Raw genomic sequence first — 24906 nt, forward strand, 5'->3', positions numbered from 1 at the left:
TCAGATACTTATTGGTGCAATCAAGAGTTACTGATTTTCATTATTGAAACCGTATCTTCGAAAATAAGCTTGCGCATCGATTTTTTTCACCTGTACCCGAATGTCCTCTGTTTTTCGAACATCGTTTTACCTGGTTGACTGTTAAACCTGTGTGACCAGATACCCCCCTTTACCCCCCAGATACCCCCCTTTACCCAACTATATCCTATGCCCATCTTTGTGTTTTTTGGGAGAGAAGGTTGATAGCGTTAACATTTGTGAACAGATGTCCTATTTCTTCTGGATACTGTATGGCCTTTAAAGCTATCTATTATTGCTACGTTGTCTACAGTTCTTAACTGAGGCATCATGAATGTATTTTTACTCAGTTTTATGAGGCTATCAACTGTATATCAACATACCGAATTCATACCTCCATAGCTTCAGTTGTTTCCTATTATAACCCCTTAACGCGCTCTTCCTCTTGCCTCCAGTTACGACGTTTCCATCCTGACATCAGCTTTCAACGACGGCTCCCTCCTCCGCCACCCGGACTGCCTCCCCCACCCGTCTCTCTACGCAATGGTCCAGAAGACCCAGCCGCACCATCACCAGCACCAAGTGCAGCCTGCCTCCGCTTGCAAGGGCGACATGGCGGCCATGATCGAGGTGAAGAAACACGATGCAGACCACGACCGCGAAGGCTTCCCGTATGACACGCTGCACATCTATGGCTACGAGGGTCCCGAATCCATAGCGGGGAGCCTAAGCTCGCTGGGAAGCTCCTCTAGTGGCGCCTCAGACTCGGACTACGACTTTCTGAGCGATTGGGGGCCCAGGTTCAGGACCCTGGCCGAGCTGTACGGCGTGGATGAGTCGGACTACTACCACTAGTTGACCTTTTCACCATGACGCTACATGTACTTCCGGGTGGTAAAAGCTCTGATCGTTACATGCCGTCTGTCCAACACAGGCCGACTGAGAAAACTACTGGATGAATATTTTAGGTTTCCTGTTTATCGATCTACAGTCGTTTGAATGCGTGAAGTGTCTGGAGAAAAAAAACGACGTTCCATAAGGTCAATTTCGGATGATAGAGAAAACACTGACTCTAATTTACATTCCAACAGTTAAGTTGATTAAAAATAGACATAATGAAAATTTTAGCTCGGCTAACACGATCCTTGAGGAACTGGCTAATGAATTGACTTTTCCGTTACTCTGATGGATGGCGCAGAATGTTTCTCTTGATGCAAAAATGGAGAGTTGACATTTGCTAGCAGGCTAGCCAATATGTTGTGCTGGATTACGCCAAAACAATCCAACCTATAATGTTATATCTTCCTGTAAGAAAATGCATTCCACAAGCTTGATGATGGATGTTTGGTTCCTACTCTATCCCTCTGGAAGTGACTATTGTATACGTTTCTCCAGTACATCTGGCATCGGTACATCTGCCGGCACCAAAACAAAAGTACCTGTATCCGTTATAATTTCAGTTCACGTCAGAGTTAGTCCATTTTCTGCCACCCGGAAGTATCTTGGCGCCTAATGTTTACACTTACTAGGGAAAAGGTCTACAGTCTACAAAAACAGCCATAAAATACCAACGCAACCAGAAACGGAAACAATAGCAACTTGAATAGCATCATTTTTGTCCCTGGACACAGAGCTTGGAGAGTTTCATCTCAATCTGTATTCTTCTCATCCAATCAGATTGAAGGATATCCCGTGAGGGCGAGTGGCCCAATGGGCACGCGGATGCGATTTAAGAACGCAATCGGAGCCAATCAATTGACATCAGAGTGCATCGGATGGCACGTTTTCATGTCTTTATGTTGAACTTTTTATCTTTTAATACACAGGCACAGAAAAAGTCTACTTTATCAGGGACATCAGCACAATATAACGGGACTTAATATGAAGACAATCATGCATTACTTCGAAAGAAGCTATCAGAAGTAGCTTTTGTACGGAATTGTGCAGGTGTACCCCAACCATGTGTAACTGGGACATTGGCTCATTCACTGCAGGCCCAGTTAAATGGATATTTGACTTATATAGCCGTTCAGTTAAAACGCATCTTTGACGAATATCATCGTCAACGGCAGCGAATGAGCTAATAAAATGACACCAGCTCTGCGGTATAATCCGTTTGAACAGTTTTACATCTTGGGTGATAAAAAAAAAAAAAAGAAAAGACAAGGAATGAAACTTGCAATTTGCTTCACCCCATGTATTGTTTGACATAATCTCATTTATGGGCTTTACAGTTTATAGTTTACGGTAGCAAATCAAAAACAGATGAGATTTTACACTCACAAAAAAAAAAAAAAACGTCTACTTTATTAGTGATAGCTGCACTATTCAAAGACATCCAACACACACACATTTCTCATCAAGGTCAAAACTGGATCCCATTTGATTGTGCAGGTGTACCTAATAAATTGGTACGTGCACTTTGAGCTCTTGCTCTTATAGCCTTAGCTACACCGATCCGACGTCAGCCAAATATGACCGCCGGCCCAACTGTGGGCCAAATGACAGAAAAACACTGCAACAACACTGACTAATGAAGAGAAGGCTTTGACTTAACCGGGCAGATTATCTTCTCGATTGTGAAGGTTATTCAATTTGCTCTCGCAATCAGATGTGCATTTAGTATGATGGCCAGTAAGAATCTCATTGTGTGGTTTGGTGGTATACATGTGACAATAATTCTCTACAATACATTACATTAATTACCTTCTGTGCATGGGGGAGAAGTAATACCCCTCCAAACCATAAGGGGGAGGTGGTAGTCACAATTCCTCTTTTTGAGAAGAAGCCAACCGGAAAGTACTTTACGGAGCAGGATATAAAAATCTTGTTCACTCTTGACTGCTACGCATCTAGAAAGTCATTGTGTCAAAATTGGAAGTATAATAATGTGGAAAATGAGCAAAATTTTCATCTGCATTCGTCACTTCCTGTTAATGCGTTGTGCATTGATTCGCTAGCTAACAGCTAATCAAAAGGATAAAATGTCAGAAGGGTCCAACGCTAATTCAACATGTTGAATAGGCTGCAAACTCTCCAAGGCTTTCCTTTGCTTACCGTTTATCTGCATTCGTCACTTCCTGTTAATGCTTTGTGCATTGATTCGCTAGCTAACAGCTATTCAAAATGATAAAATGTCAGAAGGGTCCGACGCTAATTAAAAAAAATTGAATACGCTGTCAACAATTCTGACGTTACAACAGTGTTTTCTACATTTTGTTGTCGTTATCTCAACGATGCATACAGATTCACGGACACTTTTTGACTTGTTCGATTGGTGTATCTAGCCCTTATGTCTAAATGAATGTCCTAAACTCACTTCAACACAGTTCATAGATGCTTCTGGATTATGCGAACTTTCGGCCCGATGTTTTATGATCTGCGCCTATACGTTTCATGTTTGGCATATAATAGTAAAAACAAAGCAAAAAAAACAAAAAAAAATACACACACATAAAGAAATATGATGTATTTCAGCTGAAATAATAGTTAAATTGGTAAGTTTTTGCTTTCGGGAGAATTCAGCTAGTCATTTGGTCCATTTTACTAGCTTAGCCACTGCAAACCGGAGAAGAAAAAATGTCGGAATAGAATAAAAGGAAATCGTGCTTGGACAATTTCCTTTTATTCTATCCCGTGCTTTTTTGTTTGACATTGGCCATCATCACGCTCATTGTTCGGCGCGGAAAGCTCAACTCTCAGAGGCCTCCTTGCCACGTAAAACACAGGAAGCACACAGCAGCTCGGAGGTGCTTCAACTACTTTAACCTCTCATCCCTCTGGCTACTGGCAGCTGGTAGAAGCACTTTCATTAAAAAACAAAAAAAAAGCAAAAATAAGAAAAGCTGAAAGGCGTGGGAATTCCAAGTTGAAGAAGCCTAACTGCAATCAAAAAATAAAAAATAAAACGCCAGGCTAAACTCTTCACTCAAGCAAAAATCAGAAGAAAATCATTTATAGATTCACGAGAGAGCTTTTGTGGAAGTGGGAAAATTCCAAACAACAAAAGTAGGTTATCATTAGGCCTTGGTGGAGGTGTACGCTCAAATGTGAACAAACGCCATTTTGTTTATTACTGTTCTTGCTTGGAAGGCAGTCGTCACAATAACCGGAAGTCACTTTTGCGTTTCGCCGCCGGCGTTCACGTGTGAACTTGGGTTTTCCCTCCCACCTCTCGGTACTCCGCGCTAAGCTAAACAGCGCTAAGCTGAATTTCCTGTCCATCTGGGGGAGGGTTGGAGGGAAGCCGGGCCGGAGGGTTATTTCCCCGGTGGTCCGACACATTGTCCCAACTTCCTGACCTTTGGGCTCCATAAACAGTTTTGGAAAGGAAGGCTGAGAGGTTGAAGGTTAAGAAGGAACATGAGCAGAACAATGAAGCCATTCGAAAAGTTTTCAATCAGGACTACACAGGCATCACAATATTAGCAATAATATAGCTAAAAATAATTCATAATATTTATACCTTGAGACGGGCCGCCGATGACGATTATTGGTAGTCAAAGAGGGCAATATTTGATATTTGGAGCCGATTTGTATTTATTATCAAGACAAAAAAGAGATTATTGGCATAAAAAAAAAATCTAAAGCCAATCCTTAGTTTCGTCAACACATCTTTAGGTATATGTTTAAAGTACTTAACAATTATTTGAATAATTAATTAATCTGTCAAATCTGTCTGACCCTAACACAGTGCTTCTCAATTATATTTTGTCAAGCCCACCCTTGAAAAGAGAAATTTTTTTGCCCCGCCCACCCCTCACTCGACGTGATGTGACTATAAATAAGATTATTATCTCGAATCAATAACCTGTATCCTTTTTAACCCTTGTGCACACGTTTTACAAACTATACACATTGCATTTTTTTTCCTAATTTTGTAAATCGTTTTTAAATACGTAATAATTAGTTATTTATGATTTTTTTTTTTCCTTCAACCACTCAAATTGTTCTGGAGCATCAGTTCTACTCATATATATGTAGCTTATATTTATTAACACCCACAAAAATTCGAAAAATGATATGTCTGTCTGTAGTCTGTGACGTGATGATGACACTTTACGACATAGCCATTAATTGGTTGCTACTGCCATCTACTGTCTTGAGGTGAAACACAAGTCAACAAAGAATTTTTTTGTTTGCTGACATAGTTTGACCGCCGCTCAATGGAATGTTGCAAAAATCACAGAAAAATCAATGTAATAAAGCCGATTAAATGCATCTCAAAAATTGTAATTATAATGGTTTTATATGGTCCAAAATTTGGACAATGATCATTTTTGTACACAAAATAGAAATGTACACATAGAAATGTCCGAATCGTTGCATTTTGAAATTTTACATGTTTTAATCATCTGCTGGAAATTTCAGCTCCCTAGTGGGTTTTTTTTCCAATGTATTCTTTTATGATATCATAAAAGAAATCAAAGAAATGTCCACAATTTGAGCAAGCTAACTGCGCTAAAACAATTCAAAAGTTTTTGCATCATAAAGGTGGCCACCGACTCAAGGTGAGAGTAGTCAGGCAGTCAATTTTTTTTTTTTTCCTTTTGTCCTCATCTCCCATTAAGGCGTTTATTTTTGGAAGAAAATATAGGCAAATGCTGAGTTAGTTGGAAAATCAACCGCATAGAACTTGGTGAGCTCGCTCTCAGGGTGAGAAAAATGATTTGTTTTTCAGCCAATTTAAGCACAGAAGAGGCAATTGTAGACGGACAAATTGGCCAGCCATTTTCTCTGGCTGGCACACAACAAAATGTGCAGGGAAAAAAACGATGACCTGGAAAAAAAAAGACAAGAACATACAATGAAAAGTTGTTGTTTTTTTCCAGACATTTACACATCTTCAATCCTTGATGTGTTATTGACCACTGATTTTGTCTCTGGGGGTTGTCGTGGCAACAGCTGATATTGCAAGCATGCGTGGGATTGAAATTATTAGCAATCTCTTGCATTCGTTTTTTTTGTTTTTTTTTCCTTCAATCATTGAAATGTATCTGAGATTTTGGCCGAAATGTTGAATATTTTTGGATTGATTAAGTCATTATATCAGGTTGGGATACAAAAATGAACTTTTATGTGTGTGTGCATTTGTGAGCTACTTTTAAAAAAAATTATCTCTTGTTACTGACAGACTTTGACATGTGAAATATACAAAAAAAATGTGCCTCTCCTTGTTGTGTTTTTGTTATTTCTAAAATACTGCATTCAGTCGATTACAACAATCGCTCTTTTTAGGGTTGTATGAAGGGTCAAAATCTGGGCGACATCTGATGAGTGTAAACGTTTATGTGGTATTGACATTTAATTAATTTGTACAAAAAAGTGTCACATGGAAATGTCCTTAAATTTTGCTCTTGATTAGCATTACAAAAAAAAATGCCAGTTACATCATCTTATTGATGTTGAATTTTTTTTGGTTTCATATTCACCGTACTTTTTGTACAAAATCCCACTAAATTTAGATGAGTGTAAGGTGATCACATGACCTTGGCAAACATTTGAAAATATAACCTGTATATTCTTTGTTGTGTAAATATGAGAAGCTGTGTGCCTTCACTATGTCAAGAAAATAATACTGGATTTTTGCTTTCTTTTTCTATTATTGTTTTTACGGCGTGTGTAAAGCAAACTACTTTTTATTACATGGCATTTTTGTAAATGTACAATAAAAAAAGAAACTTTGGAAATGTTTTCATCTGGTGCGTCATGCTTGAGTAAACGATAAAGTGTAATGTAATTCCCCAAATATAAGACACACCTGTGTGTAGGACGCACCAAATTCTGGTATTTTCTACGTTACAGAGTTTATGTTACATTTATGTCTCTTCTCCAGCTGGTTCAACTAAAAACTTTAGAAAATTTTTTAGAGAAATTCCTGTGTGTGAAGAAGGCTGGATGTTGGTTCAGTCTGTTCGCTTCTTTTATTGAAAATCTTCCAGTAACAACCTCATCTAACATGAGCTGCTATTAACTGCAACAGGAACTGGCTGCTAAAAGCCACCTGACCAACACCCTCTCGCTCGTACCATTAGGATAATTCTTGTAAATAAGAATTTGGCTGATTTAAAAATGCACATCTGTGCATCAAAACTCAGCTTATGTGGGTGACGGATCAATCTTCCTTGAATAGTTTTAAATTGAAAAAAAAATTCTAATTTTTAGGACGCATCCATAATTTGGATTTTTTGGAAAAAAAAAGGTGTCTTATATTTGGGGCGTTACAGTATTTTATTTTAAAATGCATTATTACCTAATACCGTCAGTACAACGGGGTTATACGTTTTCTGATACTAAATTTGAAACTAAAATATAACACCTGTTTATTATATTATGTTTATTTATGTACAGGCCTGAAAGTTAACGACAGAACTGTATTTAAAAAATGCACTGTACAATGAGCCCTCTGTTTTTCCCGACATCAGTTTTAGGTACCGTAGTTCTAAAAAAACGTATCGAGAAATAAGAAACCTTAAAAAAAATAGAAAAAAACTCACAATTCAAGATAAACTAAGCAATGACTAAAAAACCGTTTTTCACCCGTTATTATGTCAGACACACACTGGCAAAAATGGACATTTTGTCGCGGACCCCATCACTGATGGATGCCAGTTTTGCCGATGAACAACGAATGACAGAGCAGGAAAAATTTACGAAACGGCCATCTGCTGGTGACGAAGGATTGCAAACATCAAAAGAAGACAACGGGGAGCTGAAATTTCACCCAGATGGTGACAACATATCAACGTTCAAAATGGCACCACCACTTAGTTATCACACCATCAGGAGTGTGCCATCCTTTGGTTAAATTAGAATTATGTGGCAGAAAATTATCCAAAAATGGTCAAAATACCGCACAAGGGTTAAAAATCGAAATCTCCATTCCTCCGAGTCTTCTCAAATCTTTCAAGTTGTCTGTATCGCCACATGCAAGCGTGTTATCGATTTTGACGTCGCGTCATCTGTTGGCATCCCAATGCTATCATGCAGAAGGCGTTGTTGAGTGGATTACACGCTGTGGTCATGTCAAAGTCCCGCGTCGGATTCCTGACTGCCTTTGATTCCCGGCCTTCACGGGATTATTCACAGCGTAATCGCGTCGGAGGGTGAGCGATGCCTTTCATAGCGGTTAGCAGCCATAGTGCCATGTTTACCAAACGCCCCCCCCCCCCCCTCCCCTTCCTCCTCCTTCGTCTTCTTGCAGACATCTGTCACGTGTTCCCAGCAAGCTCCTCGCCTTGAATAAATGATGACAGGGATGATTTGGCGCCCGTGGAGCCCCCCCCCCCCCCCCCCCCCCACCCCCTACCTCTCTAAAAAAGCATCCCAGTTCCTTATTAGCTGCTTTTGGAGCAACTTGAGATGAAGGCAAAAAAGTTGATTCCAAAATAGACTTGGTGGATATTCAGATATAGTCAACATCATCACTGAGGGATTGGCTACTTTTAGAACTTTTTGTTCCTAATGCGAACGGTATAGATGTGCCCTTTTATGCAAACAGTCTGAACACACACACACACACACACACATTTGGAATATTTGTGGTGTCAAAATTAATCGAATGTTCAAAAAGAAAGCAATTATCAAACTCTCAACATATTTTTTAAGAATTGCATAATTTTTTAACCGCCATTGCTTAACTTGTTTAACCTCTCAACAGTCATGATCCTTCTTAGCATTTTTGTTAATTAAATTAAAACAAAGACATTCGATAACATCTGCTTTTTACCTTTTAAAATAATAAATTAAACAGTAACAAAATACATTAAAAAACTTAATACGTAAAATTAGTTCCTCTGTGCAATTGCTTAACTGTTGTTTAGTTGTGTTTTTTTTACAAAGCACCAACAATAAACAACAATAATGTTGATAAACAAAATAAAATTCTAACAAAATAAAATTGATTGATAAATATATCATTTTAAAGGGTTTCGCAGCTGCGTGTAACGAAGATTTGCATCATTGCGCTAATATTTTTCCCGACAAAGACGCGGATACTGGTGACGTCGGAGTTGGAGGTTCTTTCTGATTGGACACGTCAGAGGTGGAGGTTCTTCCTGATTGGATAGAATTTAGCGAATTTAGCGTATAGACGTGACTTCGTTAAAGAAACAAACAACAACTACGCGAATTGAAATAAACCGGTTACATGTAGACTATCCCGAAGTCATTGTATTTTGAGGACATTTTGTCTACCAACATCATTTGTGGTATCGGCACTTAGTATCGTACCGGTTGCCACTCAAGAGTGGAGTACTCGTGTTGGTTTCAAGTGGTAATAAACATCTCTGAAAAAAAAGATGAATGGGGAAAAGAATGACAAAGGAAAACGATGAAAGAGAACATTGGATGTCACACTTATTATCTCTAAAAATAAAGTGGCTGGCAATCGTTGCCATAAAACACACACACAAAAAAAAAAAACGTCCATTATGTTTTTAGGTCAAACACTTCAAGTCCAACCCTGTGTCCCATGTGGCCACCTTTGTTCAATGTCCTAGTTGGCCCCGTACCACAGATGTGTTTTGTCTGCGGCTAACCAGGTATACAAAATGTCATCCCCACGTTTATGCGCAGGATTACACATTCGCCGCTGCCACTTGGCCCCGCGCCCGCAGTCTCATTGGCGCGCAGGCGTAACGCTGCAGTCAACCATCACAAAGAAAGGCCAAATAAACCCAGAGTTGAATATAAGTTAACACGGTGCGGTTTGGCCCATTATACCTTCCCAGAATCACACTCAAACGTCTGACTTTCCACTGCACGCACAAACAAAGATGGGGCTGGCAACAATGGCCGCCGCTAGCTGTTTGGCTAACAGGATGTTAGCGTGCAGTGGCTAATAGGACAAAACACATTGAAAAGGAGGATATCCCCCTTTGTTGTCCTCTCATCCTCTTTGTCTTCCCCCTTTTGTTGGCGCCGAACAAACGCGACTTCGCCAGGAAATAATGCCAAAAACATTCGCCGTACATGAGACACAACCGCGTCTTGAAAAAAAAAATGTGTTCAATTTGTTCCATGATGTTTGTCGTGCATAATAATTCCATAAGAAAATGTATTTCCCTGTTGGGATTAATGGAACCAATATATTGGTAGGCTGTAGTAATTTTTTCAATTTTTGGATATGTATTTATGTGTACTATACAGTTTTATATTTAACATATTTATGTCTGAGTATTTGAATAGTGTCTGTCTATGTTTGTCACTCCAAAGCAGTTTTCTCAACTATTTTTCAAATTAGAAAAAGAAAAATACTTCAAACAGAGTGCTGTGCCATCCATGTCCGACTAGCCGCATTTTCTTCTGCAACTCTGAATAATGACTTGTCTTTTTTTTTTTTTTTACTATTTCTGGCTTTTCTGGCTGTAAAATTGTGTCACAAATGACAAAACAACAAAACTAAGGCGTTTTGTAAAGGATTACTTATACCACAATTTGGCAATATGTTGCTTTGTGTTCTAATAAATTTGCTTTTAATTTGAAAAGAAAAATCTACACTTCCTGTCACTGCGATAATAGACATTAAATTGGATATTCAGATACAGTACCTGCATCAGAACCGTTAACCACCTGAAGTGTCTTGACATTTCGTTAAGGCTATTTGACAATCCTCGGTTACAAAAGCGTGACACCTATGCTGTTTGTTAGCCCATTGTTTGTTAGCGTTCTACATTGTGTTGTCATCATTAAGGCAGAGAGACTTATTTAAAACAAATGTATGTAATTGTTTTGCATGCACAACATTAATTGTCCCACAATCTGTAAAAAAATGTTCACAAATGGATTTCTTTGTGAGGAAATTAGCTGCATGACAAGTGACCGCATGTAACTTTGTCACCACACTGTGGACAATTTGTATATGAAGTATTGCAGCAAGTAATCTCAGCACGACTTTTTAATTAAGCATTTTTTCCAAAGTTTTTATGAGTGTTTGCAGCTAAAATTGAGTTTTCCTTCTCAATACAAGCATTATATATGTTACTTTTGCTATGTTTTTAAAACGTAGACAAGGTAATGGATTTTAGCCAGGTTGGCTTCCCTAACACAAATATTTTAACAGTCATCATCACGCAGCAGTTCATGAGGGCAAAAAAACAACGTATTGGTTTTAAATACGAGAAATTCAGAAATCAGATTTTCTCCGCTTGATGTCTCGTGTCATGTTGCGTCTGGTGTAATGAGCTTTTGCAGCCACACGATGGTGCTGCTGCACTTTCAGTGGTAGCCGGCTGTGGTTGGCTGTGTGAAATTAAACATCGATCTCCAAACTATTAATCAATTAGAAACCTAACACTGTACACCGGGGGGTAAAATGTCCGCATTTGTTCGTGTGAATCACATAAATGTCAAATCTTTCATCAATATAATCCAATTATGCGTATGTCAGTTTACTACATAATTTCACATGGACATGGTTACAATTAAAGAGACTTTTTTGTTTATGACTGTCAATAATATATTAAAAAAGACGTGTCATACAATATCTGTATGTCTATAACATCAGTGGCTTACCTTTTAGCCAAAGATAAAATCATGGTTGGATTAAAGCATCTTTTGGCGCAGTAAAGTATTGTTGTGTTAACCGAAGTTCCCATGATGACCAGTCTTCTTCTTTTTTTTCCTAAATGGAAGACAAAGAATACCTTTGCTTGTTTGGTTTGTATTTGTCATTATGGGATCGTCTAAACAGGTTTTAGGAGAAAACAACTGCAACAACAGGCATAATACAAGTGTTTTAGAGGGAAAAAAAAAAGCTTTGTTAGGACATTTCCTTTCAGATGACCCCCTGACCCCTCACCTGAGAGTCTCATATTTTTTTCAAATTGCAATTTATAAATAAATTAGAAGGCTAATGCTATTGAAGTGAAGGTGCTTTGTTTGTTTGGAATAGTATTGTGACTGAAAACTTGTTTATGTAGCATTTGGTCACATCAATTAGTCACTGATATTTTATTTTTTGATGTTAATGTAATGTAATTTTTGGTGTATTTTTGGATGTAATTTTTTGGAAAGTTTTTGGAAAAATAATGCGACATTGTCAGCTGCGAGAGTGGTGTTTTGCAGCGTAATCATGCAATCAAATACTCTTCGCCAATACGCGGCACAGTAATGAGACAAAATCTTAAAAGGTGTTAAACTGTGTTTGTTTTTTCAATTCCTGTTAATACATCCTGCAATCCTGTTGATTCTTCTTAATATAGCCTACAGCACAGGTGTCAAACTCAAGGCCCGGGGGCCAGATCCGGCCCTCCATATCATTTTTTGTGGCCTCGCGAAATGCTGATTTCACTTCAAGTTTCTGGCTAAAATAGCAAATTTGCAAGTTGTCTTTAACTTTTAAAAATCTGTGGAGAAAATTCAAGCATTTTTTAATTCACAATCAGTTTTTGCCAGCCTCTGATTTCAAAACTTGGTGCGTGTTTTACGAAAGCATTAAAAAAGGTTTGACTTCACAGTCATACCGGCCCTCTGACAGAAACTAGAACTACAATGTGGCCCCTAGTAAAAATGAGTTTGACACCCCTGGCCTACAGAGTTCCAAATTTATAAAAAATCGTTAACTGGTGTGCCTCAAGATATTTCCAAGGGAAAAAATAGTTCAACAAACACTGCTGCAAATAAATAAAGTATACCGCTATTTGTTTTGACTTCAGTACAGTACACACACTGACCACAAGAGGTTGTTACCTGCACAACTAACGTAGAAACAGATTAATATTGTATGTCCCTCTCCAGTCTCGTAACTGCACACCTGACACAAACTCAAGCGCGTTTCATCTGTGTAAAGTAGACCATGCTTTAACTCGCTAGATCTGACACCGCGGTGGGGGAAAACGGGGTGACATTTCCTGCGAGCGTCTGACCCGGAGGGGCCGATCTTAGCTGCTATCCTGAGATGCGGAGACAGCTGGAGAGCGAAGCTGCCAAAATGGAGCAGCTATCATTGGTCAACTCCAGCACAGCATTCATATTGGCCACACTGCAGGGAAATACAGCCCTATACTATATAAAAACACTTTAAAGGCCAGTCCATGCCCCAAAGGAAAATACAGCATAATTTTGCCGTGTTTACATGTGTTTACATTTTTTTACTCTCTTGTCGCCCAGGATACTGTATAAGCAATGGTATACGGCGATTCTGTTTTTCAGAGTAATAAATATCATAATCATGCAATAAAAACTTTTCCTCCAAATTCTATACAAATGAAAGGGGCTTTCTTCAAAATTTGCATCAAAAGAAAAAGAAAAGCAAATTTTCAAAACAAAATCATGGAAAAAAATATTTTTCACACTCATTCTGTATTCGAAACAGGGTGAACTGATTCTGTTTTTCAGCGTAAGAAATATCATAATTATTCAATAAAAAATGTATCTCCAAATTTTCAGCTCTATACAAACCAACAGTTTTCTTCATTACTTGCAAAAAAAAAGAAAAAAAAAATGCATAAATTGGAGTAAACATGCTGTTATCTAAACAAAATGAGGTGTGTTGTTGTCATGATATATTTACAAATTATGTTATTTTATGCAAAAAATCTCCATATTTTCATGAGCTAAAGTAAAAACTGTTTTTTAGTACATGCTGGATATCCAAATTTTGACAGAATCGCAAGTAAAGTACATTTTAATGAGTTTTTTAATTTATTTTCCGAGGGATAATGTATCGCATTATAATGTGAAAGTTATAGGGTTTTTTTTGATAAAATAAATTATATCTTTGTGATTTGGATCAAAGAAAAAATAAGCATGTACTTATATGAGGAAAACAAAAAACAAACAAACAAACAACTAAAATGCAAAATTTTACAAACTATTGTCAACTCAAAAATGTGTCTGTTTTAGGCTACATATACTGTATTGTTAAATTTTAAACAAAAGTATGCACTGTATTTATTTTGACAACAAATATTTATAACTTGGTGAAATGCATGTATCTCCAAATTTTGTAGTTCTTCATTTTTACAAACAAAAAAACTAATTCCAGGGGTTTAAACAGAAAGGGACTGAGGGGAAAATACCACAGCATCCACCTGCATACACTTATTATTGAAACGATATGTTTTTAGAATATTTCTTTGTTTATTTTGCCTATATCTCCAAGTTAACCTATCGGTGTTGTGCCACAAAATTCTTCTAATGCAAAACCTGGCCAATTTAAAGTAATAACAGAACATGATGCCATCTTCTTTCAGCTTAATGTGTTTCAAACACAGAAAAAAATCTGCAAATCGGTGAGAGTTCCAATGCAAATAATGTACAGGTTTCAGAAAAAAAGTGCCGAAAGGTGAATTTATGAGTACCAAACTACGAATATGGGAGGAAGATAGTCCCCATCTGTATTTCGGTGAGGAGTTATAGCGGAGGCGCAGCTATTCTGGCTACTCGATGACCATTTATCCCAAAAGCTCAAGGATGACAGCTTTGAATGTGTTCTTTCCCAAAGGAGCTGACTGGATGCCACAGCAATCTATCGACTTATCAACAAAGTAAAGTAATGCATCGCATAGCATAAACAAGGAGATGTTCGAAGTCACAGTAGAGGTGGACTTGGAATATTTAAGTAATGGATGGGCAACGTCTGGTCCGCAGGCCAAGAATGGTTCAAAGATCTGTGTCGGTGATTAGATCAAATTTCAGCAAACATTTTTGTTTTACTTGATTTTTATGCTTGAGCTTATTGGTAAAACTTGTATGGGGGGTAAAAAAAAAAAACACAATGATCAGGGGGTGTGTAGGCATAGAAAAAAACGCTAAACATTTTTTTTTCAATGAGGCAAATGTAGATCAAAGTCCCAATTTACGGATAACTCAAACTCCAAAACGAAATCCGGAAGATTTTTATCCCCATGCTACGAAACAAAAATCTGAAAAATGAACGCGAGACCAACTGGTTACTCATTTTTTTTCATCCGCTTTCCCCTTGGTTAGCTCCTGACTTGATGCTAGTCGTTTAGCTTCCTGTGATGTGGAGGACATTCTCGAAAGCTTGGGCAGCAAGGCAGTTTTTCATAGAGCGGGTCAAACTGTGGTTGGATCCGATCGTGAAGCAATATCTAGTTTAGTGCGACTTATAGTCTGAAATTTACAGTAATTTAAATAGAAAACTGAAAATTTGTTTCTTCAGGTATTCTATTGCTATTTGGATGTTCCTAAGCATTGGCTTTTTTTCCCCTCAGTCCGCAAGAGGAGCTGGTGGAGCAGAAGAAGTAGCGGCGGGCTATTTTTGGAGGGGCTATCAGCAGCTCAGTGGCATACTGCTGCTCTGAGCGACAGGACAAGTGTTGCGCTCGAGCCGTTCCTCGCTCATTTGGGGAAAGGCATTCCTCGCTGTAAGCGGACCTCCCACCCATCATACCCTTCGCCAGGGCGTGCGCGCGTGTGTTCAGGTATGAGCATCGTCCTCGGGGCCGGACTTAGAAAAACGTCAGAGCCCGGACAGCGTGGCAGGCAAAGCGTAGGTTGGAGTGTTTGAGGGGGGCCCTTACTGCTCACCATGGGGCCAAGGCATTGAGGGCCCCCACCCAGGCGAAACACACCAAAAAAAAAAAGAGAAGAACGGGGTCGTATCCAGGAAAAAGAAGACAAAGCAAAGCCAAAAAAAAAAAGAAAAGCGAAAAAGACAGCGTCAGAATGGTCGCGGAGGAAGTTTTGATCACGTTATCCGGTGGAGCGCCGTGGGGCTTCCGTCTACATGGTGGCGTGGAACACCAGAAACCGCTACAGGTGGCCAAGGTAAGATGGAACATTCCAAGGGACAACTGTCACTTTTAAAAGTTTGATGTTTTAGATTTTGCAAATAGAAACTGAAAATGTGCGGGGCTGGGACTGACTTCCACCCCAGACTCATTTGGGGTCCGATTATAGCAATGTGAGCTATGCACCAATGCCAATAAATCGCACATTGTCCCCTGAGGACTTATCAATAACTGCACAAATAATTGGGAAAATATGACCTTGGCGGATTATATTTATCAATGTCATTGTCCACATTCAATGAGTAAGGTTGCAGTTTATGATTGAGGTCAACCGGTAATGTGTTTTCATTGTATTGGGTGGACATGCCACTGGCACAATAATCGCTGCGCTCAAGTTCAAACTGTCACGTTATTTGAGATTTATATGGAAACACATGCATCACAGCGGTAAAAACGGGATTAAGATGCCGCGTGGTGTGATGATTCCGTGTCGACGTAAGCATTGTGATCTGGGTTCGTGTTTTTGCACCAAATCTACAGTTAGTGTAGGTTTTATACAGAAAGCTCTAAATTAAAACGCAAAAGACTGATGTTTGTTTTTGTTTATGAGGACTCCATGCTCGACGTCGTCCGCCACATGAGTTGTATGACATCTCTTAAGACTTTTATGCCCACATATCATTCAAAGGGAATATATTTTTTATTGTGTTGACCGTGCAGGTTTCTATTTTTGTTGAAGAAGCGATGGGTCATGGGGTTGGACAGGGTGTGTGTTTCAGCTCAGTGCTTATTTAAAAAAAAACAAAAAACACCTCTGTTCAACTTGAGGTCCGGTGTATGGATCAATAAGTGATTGAAATTTTTACTTTGAGATCTAAACTGTTGAATGAGCTACTGCTGAGTATTTTGTGCACAACTTGAGGTTCAATAACAAGGAGCTAGCCAAATGATCTGTGAATTGACTAAAAAAATATTTGTTGGTACAATTACAATTGGTATTTAGAATCTTGTCACAAGTCTGGATAAATTAGGGAGGTTGGGTTGAGGAAGGGCATCCATACATAGAAAGAAAAGAAAAAAAAAATATCAATACTCACCGGAAAACAAACCTTGAAATTGCAGAAGGCTCATCCAAATTAGTGACCCTGAACAGGGAGCATCTGAAAGGTTAAAAAAAAAGTAAAGGAAGAATTACAAAAATTGGTATCGAACTCATTCAATCCCAAAGGCGCACTTGTAAGACTTTTTGAAGGTCACACGTAAATCCCAGGGTTATTTTTTTCTTTCTTCAACTTGCGATTTTGCGACACATGCTAGCTCCGAAAGAAGAAATGAAATAAACCCCTGACAAGAAGCAGACTGGAAAAATATGTGTTACAGCGGGTTGAATACCATTATCGATCCAATTTACCAGTTTTACACAACACAAGGTGGCAAATGCAGGATTTGGTGAATTTTGTGAATAAACTGTTGTGGCAAAAAAAAAAGACGGAAAATTCCGTTTTTGAAATGAGCACCTGTGCAAATTTTCAGGGGAGAAAATTTCTATAAACTGCAACTTCTGCTGTATATACTCACATTACTCACATCATACAGGGAAAACTAAATTTGCTGTTAAAAATTTCACGGTTCACACATTTTCTGCATTTTAGTTTTAGAGCTTATATTTATTTACAGTATTAGCAAAACAGAAAAGTGAAATGCTACTGGTGGCATTTTCTGTTGGGGTGGGGCACGGGTTAGGGTTAAGTTACAGGTTGAGGATAGGGGCCATTATGGTCCTAATTAAGAAATATAAATACTTTTTTTTTTTAAAAAAGCAGAGTATCCGGAACAGATTACACGGAGACTGGAAGAGTAAATGTGAGTCATAACAGAGGTGACTGGTGGGGTGTTCTGGGAGGGGAAATTGGTTAGGGTTAAGTTACAAGTCGGGGGTAAGGGCCACTATGGTCCTGGTTAAAAAATAAATAAATAAATAAAATAAATCAGGCTATCCGGTACAAATTACACAGAGATTAGAAGTGTCATATAGGAGTCATAATAGAGGTGATTGATGGCGTTTTCTGAGAGGGAGTACTGGTTAGTGTTAAGTTCTGCATTGGGGATATGAGCCACTATGGTCCAAGTTAAAAAAAAAATAAATAAATAAATAAACAGAATATCAAGAACAGAGGAGACTGCTTCGGGTTAAGTTCCAGGTTGGAGATAAGGCCCACGATGGTCATCGTCAAAATAAATCAATAAACAGAATATCCAGAACAAATTACAAAGAGAATGGAAGAGTCATAGGCGGTAACTGGTGGCGTTTTCTGAGAGAGAGTACTGGTTAGGGTTAAGTTCAGTGTTGTGGGCAAAAGAGCCACCATGGCCACCTCATAAAAGGGTAAAAAAAAAAAAAAAAAGTAGCCACAGAAGACAAACAGACAGGAAGAGTCGGGACGTCCTTGGAAATGCAATTCACCATTCATTTCTTTACGACAAGAGGACGTTATGTAAAAAGTGCTAAAACACAGCATTTGGTCATGCGTATTTTAAAGTTTCCCTGCAACAGATACAGGGCGTTTTAGTGCTGTCGCTAATTAATTGATGCACTTGTGCAACATATGTCAAATTATCTAATGACTCAGTAGTATTGTTTATACCAAGTGACGGGGACACCAAAATCACCTTTACGGCAAAGGACAGCTGCTCCCGTTCTTAAATCAGCGCTCCTTCACTCCTGAGAAGAGGGGAGGCATGATCATTTCAGACGTCATATACGCCAACAGGTGGAAGAGCTTTGACAGTTTGGAGTTTTGGGAGCGACGGGTTTGTGCTCGTGGACCAGTGCCGGGGCGCATTGGCGTGTTTATTTATGAGTGAGCGTGTATTTCTGTACCAGTGGCGTGCTCCTGTTTAAGCACACGTGTGTGACTGTGTTTGTGGGCTTGTAAGGATATCAGAACTGTTACGCTTTTTGACCACAAGGTGACTGAATGAATCATTGATATTCTGCACCACAAGTGGGCCACTTTGAAAAAAGGCTTCGCTAAATGAAGATGCGGGATTGCCTTTCGTGTCAACGAGAATAGCCAAAGGAGAAAACTAATTAAGTTGAGTCAGGCGATTCTTTTTAAAGGTACAGTCAGGACAGTAGCGCCTGTACTGTCTAGCGCCCTGAACAATATGGATAGATTCACCCTTGCACTGAATGGGAAATCTAACCCGATCACCACATTAAGAACCAGAACAAGAGCAAATTGTAGTCAGCTGACCAATTGTATCAGTAACAGTGGACCCAGTGTTTTTTTTAATGAAGTTATTTCCATCCATTTTCTAGAGCCGCTTATTCCCACAGAGGTAGCAGGCCTGCTGGCGCCTATCTCAGATGGCTTCGGGCAGTAGGCAGGGGACACCCTGAACTGGTTGCCAGCCAATCGCAGGGCACACAGAGACAATTCACACACTCAGTCACACCTGAGGACAATTTTGTATGTCAAATTCACCTGCCACGCATGTTTATGGAGTGTGGGAGGAAGCCGGAGTACCCGGAGAGAACCCACGCGGGCACACAGGAAGGCCAAAGCCAGGTGGATTTGAACCAGCACCTTTGAACTGCGAGGCGGACGCAGTTCAAAGTGCAAATACCCACAAAGTGCAAATACTGAATGTGACTATGTTTTGTGGCTAAGCTAGATTGTGCGACGATATATGACTTGCTAACCCAAGTTACCCAAGTAATGACTTGACTCCACTTGCTTGAGATTTAGTGAGGACTTGACTTCAAACTCAAAGCTTCAGACTTGAGACTTGTGTTCATAATGGGCTTAATTACTTGGTTTGCCTTGGACCTGAGCCACTTTGGATAGGCACACTGCCGCGGACCTGCCCCAGGCACAAATAGCAAAGCTTCAAATGTTAAGTGCGTTTGAGTGTTCCACTTGAGCGGCAACATGTGGTCTATGTTCACAGCAAGGCGAAGCTATCAGGGAATACGCCAAGCAAAGCAAAGACACAAACATCGCCATGCATGCCGCTTACGCTTAAAATCTCTCCATCGCCCTAACAAGTGACTTGTGAGGTACCCCTCAAAAAGCTTATGAAGGACTAAATGAGAGCTCACCAATTTGTTTTGACAATTCCTTGACGCGAAGATGCCGCAAAAAGTGGTTTGCTGTATTTTCATTTATTTCGAGACCTTGGGTACAAGACACTGTAAGTGATTTTTTTTTTTTTTCCGTTTTGTAGGTGCGCAAACGTAGCAAGGCATGCAGAGCCGGATTGAAGGAGACGGACGAGCTGGTGTCTATCAATGACCACCCATGTGAAGCGTTATCACATGCCCAGGCTATGATTCTCATTGACGCCTCCCCAGGAATATTACACATCCGTGTTAAAAGGTAAGAACAAACGGACTTTTCAAAGTTCCCATCATGTTATCTGCTTCATGAGGAGGCCTCTGTGCCCCACATCATACGTAACAAACAAGTTAACGGTGTAAAGAGGCAAGACTTGTAGTTCAAGTCCAAGTTGAGTCGAGTCTATTCTGATGCATACTAAGTAAGTCAAGTTCTAAAATTACCATATTAGGACTTGTGTAGCCTAAATTACGCCGTTTCAAAGATTTAGCCAAGTCAATATGTTTCTGCTTGCAGAGTACCTGCCGGGTTTCAGTCTGTGGTGCTTGTGACCCGCGCACCTTCCCCTCGCATCGACAAGGAGTACCGTGCTTCCTTCCAGACCCTGTCCCACGCCGACCTACACCAAGCACCCGTGAGGGAGGTTCACCGTAGCCGATCATCCCTAACCAGTGGCCTGACTTCGCCACCTGGTAGTGAGGCCTACTATGGCGAGACCGATAGCGACGCAGACGTGGCGGGCTACGAGAGGCAACGGCGTCAAAAACGACGCAGCCCCAATTCCAACACGGGTAAACCGATGGGACGCACCTCCCCTGAGGGAGGGGAGACTTCAGAGATGAGCGGCTATGACAGCGCCCCAGATGCACAAGCTTATCCAAACTTGTCTGAAGGACATGAGGGAGAGGGAAATGGGGGGCTGCCTGGGGTGGCACGAAGGGAAGTGATTTACCAGCCCCCTCCAGGAATCTGGTCCTCCCAGACATCAACTGAGACATCTTCCATCATCTCGTCAGCAGATGACCAGGGGCCACGAGATGGAGAGCAGGAGGAAGACTTCCTGGAGCTTGCCAATGTGCCGCTGGTATCCCCTGAAAGGGCGAAGGAGGCAATGATGCTGAGCTCTCGCGATCAGTTAGTGCCCATGGTGGGCCCGGTGAATAAGCCCGTTGATGAGGAACTTACAACAACGTACATGGAAAAGGCTAAGCAAGCTAGTAAGTATAGCTGACTATAATCATTCTCATTGTTATACCGCTGATCAGAGCTCATTTGGTAGTTTTTCTTCTTTCTTTTTTGTTTTTAAATCGGAACTTCTGCATTTTCACCATGTGCTTTATGACACAAAGTCTACAGTACACAAACTGAGCACCGACTGAAGTGGGTTGACGTATGTCGATTGGGGTCAGTACAGACAGTCCCTCTCAGTCCATATATTTTTGCTGAAAGTCTGAGCGTTTCGTCGAGCGTTCCGTCAGCAACTCGTCACTTTGGAGACGGATTGCCCGGCTCTGTTTTTAACCGGTAGTTTTCTGCACAACATTCATTGATCTCAGATGTGGTATAGACATAAGAATTTTTCAAATCGTAAAAGACTGAGTATCAGGAACAGATTCAACAAATGAAGAAATGCGACTTATCAGCTTTGGTCATACTGTGTGAGGTGTGCCCCAATAATCTCAAAACATCATACACAAAGACTCTGTTCCAACACTGATCTCCAAAGCACAAATAAAATGTCGTCACATGACTTCCACTATCAAGTATACAAGCAGTAGCTATCAGCTACCTAAGCTATCAATAAAAAAAAGTACAACAAGAAAAGAATGCTCATGTTGTACCTTGTAAAATGAATAATTCGGGAATGTTGTCTCACTTTTTTGCCATAATTTCAGCTCTATTCCCATACAACTGCAACTTTCCAAAAGGTTGCACATATATTAACTACCTCACATAATTCGCCTTCAGCCCAGCTAATGTGAGAAGCTTATGGCTTGACTGGAATTTTTCCAGAAGTGCTACTGTGGCAGATGAGGTGATTGATGGCTGTGAAGCACTGCCATTCAGGACGGGTTTATATGATGACCTCAGAAAGAATTCAAAGATGCCGGACATTACTGCTGTATATACATTATTAACCCATTCCTGTCATCAACGCCGAAACAGTAATGTGTGCACTGTAAAGTTTATATTTAAACAGGCTGTGTGTGACTATTACTGTGTGATTATTTTGTCCAATCAGTAACAATTGTGACTTATGACTGTGGATTTTACATTTCACAGAACTTAACCGAGGCGATACGACACAGGACAAGCATGTAAAGGAAGCCAGAAGCAAGTGTAGAACAATTGCATCTCTACTGACGGACGCCCCCAACCCTCACTCCAAAGGGGTGCTGATGTTCAAAAAAAGAAGGCAGCGCTCCAAGAAGTATACCCTCACGAGCTTTGGCAGTGTAGATGAGGATCAGTGTCTAGACTCACAAGAAGAAGATGGAGTGTTACCTGGAAGTGAGTCTGAATTTGAGGAAGAGGGATTTTCGGCTGCTCCTGACCCAACTTGGGATAGCGACTACTTAGACATGCTTGAGAAAAGGGCGACTGCGGGTGTCGAGGGCCGTGGGGACGGAGAGGAGGATGCTCCAAGTCCGGGCTTGAATGCTACCACGGGGAAGGGTGCCCAGTTGTTCGAACAGCAGAGGAAAAGAGCTGCTGAGCATGCCAAGCAGGTAGAGGTAACACAGTCCCTGGCGGCCCAACGGGCTATAAATGAGCAAGCCCAGATGTTTCACCCAGACAATCAAGGGAGTGCAGCTATGCAGCAAGATATATACCAAGCACAAGCAACGTTTAACATATCTAATGGGGATCTATCCCAGGCCACAGGTGGAACTGCTAGAATGGGTATGCAAGGGGGACCTAGGCCAGCTATTGCCTCTACGGATATGACAATTAACAACACACCACCAGTAGCACCATCAATGCCAGAAGCACCTGGCAGTAATGTTCTCAACAGAACTGCACGTCCTTTCACACCTGGCTTCATTACAATCAGAGCTGCAACTGCTCCGGTAGCATTCAATCCATCTGCCACAAAAACAGCCCAGCGACCTACCTCAGCAGCTGCTGTGCCACCGCCGTTTTCCACTGTCCCAGAGCAAGCTATTAATGCTACATCAGTCATGGTAACGCTGTCCCCCGGTCCTCCGGTCTCTTCTAATCCTTCTGGTCCTGCAACTCTCACAGCAGAGGCTTCTGTCATCCCAAACCGTTTGACCAGTTCTTCATTTGTGGATACAATGCACACAGCTCAACAGATGACTGCTGCTTATCCAGTTCAATATGTAAATGTGCCTCAAATGCCCCCAGCCCCACCGCAGCCAATGTTTTCCGCTCCGTCGGCGCCCCCGGTTTCAGCCACTATTCCTACTACGTCTCAAATTCCTGGTTCAATTCAACGAGTTCCACTGGGCCCTCCGGTTGTGCCAATAGCTCTTCCGTGCCCAACTCAAATTCCCATGACACCTGTAGTACCGGTGTCTCTGGTCACCGAGCCAGAAGTGACACCTCCAACTGTTTCTGGTCCAGGAGGTCGTACAGGAATCTTACTTGAGGCTCGACGCCGTAGTGGAAAACCCAAACCTATGTTCAATGTCCCAGAAGTCAAGAAGAATTCGCCAAATCCTGAGCTATTGTTCATGGTGCAGAATTTTGATGAGAGGGCTACACATGCCAAGCATGGGCCATCGTTCTCTGAAGATTTTTACGATGGTGCGCAGGAGGGAAGCAAAGTGATACCAGGCATAGGTAAGATGCCGCCCCCGGTGGCACCCAAGCCTAGGGTTTTGCAGGAGGCCCCACAGATCATTCAAGCAGGTGGCAAGGGGGCTCAGCTCTTTGCCCGCAGACAGAACAGGATGGGTATGTATGTAGTGGATGCTCCTCAACAGACCCATTTCCAACAGGAGGTGTCCTTGCGCGGTACTGCACAATCTCCCGACTCCTCCTCGAACCCCTCCATTCCCTCGCAATGGAAATACTCCTCCAATGTGCGTGCCCCTCCACCCATTGGGTATAACCCACTCCTGGCCCCTTCTATTCCCACGGGTCCTCAGAGAAACATGGCCAAGCCAAGCAGTAAGAGTAGAGCTGGCTCCCAGAGAGAGGGCATCCAAGCTCTGGATTTCATGAGAAGGCAGCCCTACCAGCTCAACTCTGCCATGTTTAACTACAGCGGAAGTGCTGGTAATATCTCAGCCAGCCCTTCTCACCAGGATCAGAGGCAGGGACACTATACAGCAATGGTGGGCAGCTCTTTAACTACACCGAAGCAGATACCCATAAAAACAGCTCGTGCCTATGAGATCAAGAGATTCTCAACACCAACACCTATGTCAGCTCCCACTCTGATTCCCAAAGTCATCGCACCTCGCTCGGCCACCACCCTCGGCGAGCGTATAAACCACTCTGAAATGACCAGTCCACCTCCCGGTCTGACTGCTCCAACCCCAGACGCCAACTTGGCGCGAGCCCCATTCAGAGATTCGACTTCACTTTCCGACCGAATGGGTGGATTGCCGAGCCTTCCAAAATTGTCCGCCGTGCCAGCTCCGAACCCCGCGTCGAGTGTAGCAACACATTACACTTCGGTGTCTTACAACACCGGCTTGCAGGCAGCCAAGCAGTTCCAGAGTGCTCCAGAGCTCAGTTTTCTTTCTTCTTTGCCACCTATCAAGTCCCACCCGGTTCAGGCACCCAAACCACGTTTTGTTGCCACCAAGGCCGGTATTCAGCCTGGTGTGTGGAGACCTGGAGGAATTTAAAGAATTGCAGTCTAACCACCACCTTTGCTGCTAGTTTTGGTTTGTTTCTTTCTTCTTATGCAAACATCACATGGTATACTTTAAGAGATACTTCAAGAGACTTGTGGTTACTTTGTTTTGGAAAGGAATATCACCCCCCCCTCCCCCTCCCCACACACACACACACACACACACACACACACACATAAACAAGCAACCTTAAACACTATAAATTAGGAAGCTCTCGGTTCAAGCTTTAAATACATG

At 41.2% G+C, this 24906-nt stretch overlaps 2 protein-coding genes across 2 annotated transcripts in view; both read left to right on the forward strand.

The window, feature by feature from the left end:
* Positions 1 to 6715, forward strand: part of cdh5 (cadherin 5) — a 36594-nt gene extending 29879 nt beyond the window's left edge. The window contains exon 15 of the mRNA XM_088421260.1: positions 474 to 6715. Within this exon, the coding sequence (XP_088277386.1) occupies positions 474 to 873 (400 nt within the window). The 3' untranslated portion in view covers positions 874 to 6715. The remainder of the gene's footprint in view (positions 1 to 473) is intronic.
* Positions 6716 to 15651: 8936 nt separating this feature from the next.
* Positions 15652 to 24829, forward strand: synpo2la (synaptopodin 2-like a). The gene is made up of 4 exons (XM_088421259.1): positions 15652 to 15753; positions 19947 to 20098; positions 20354 to 21054; positions 22121 to 24829. Exons 1-4 carry the CDS (start codon positions 15652 to 15654, stop codon positions 24658 to 24660), a joined length of 3495 nt encoding a protein of 1164 aa, XP_088277385.1. The 3' UTR covers positions 24661 to 24829.
* The last annotated feature ends 77 nt before the right edge of the window (positions 24830 to 24906 follow it).

This window comes from Hippichthys cyanospilos, chromosome 8 (assembly GCF_059441005.1).
Source record: "Hippichthys cyanospilos isolate Australia breed blue-spotted pipefish chromosome 8, RoL_Hcya_1.0, whole genome shotgun sequence".
In the NCBI taxonomy this organism is placed as follows: Eukaryota; Metazoa; Chordata; class Actinopteri; order Syngnathiformes; family Syngnathidae; genus Hippichthys; species Hippichthys cyanospilos.

Excerpts from the sequence above, each read along its gene's own strand:
- synpo2la (XM_088421259.1), top strand. The coding sequence starts at position 15,652 with ATGGTCGCGGAGGAAGTTTTGATCACGTTATCCGGTGGAGCGCCGTGG. Across the intron at positions 15,754-19,946 it reads AACCGCTACAGGTGGCCAAG|GTGCGCAAACGTAGCAAGGC; the intron begins GTAAGATGGAAC and ends TCCGTTTTGTAG. Across the intron at positions 20,099-20,353 it reads TTACACATCCGTGTTAAAAG|AGTACCTGCCGGGTTTCAGT; the intron begins GTAAGAACAAAC and ends TTCTGCTTGCAG.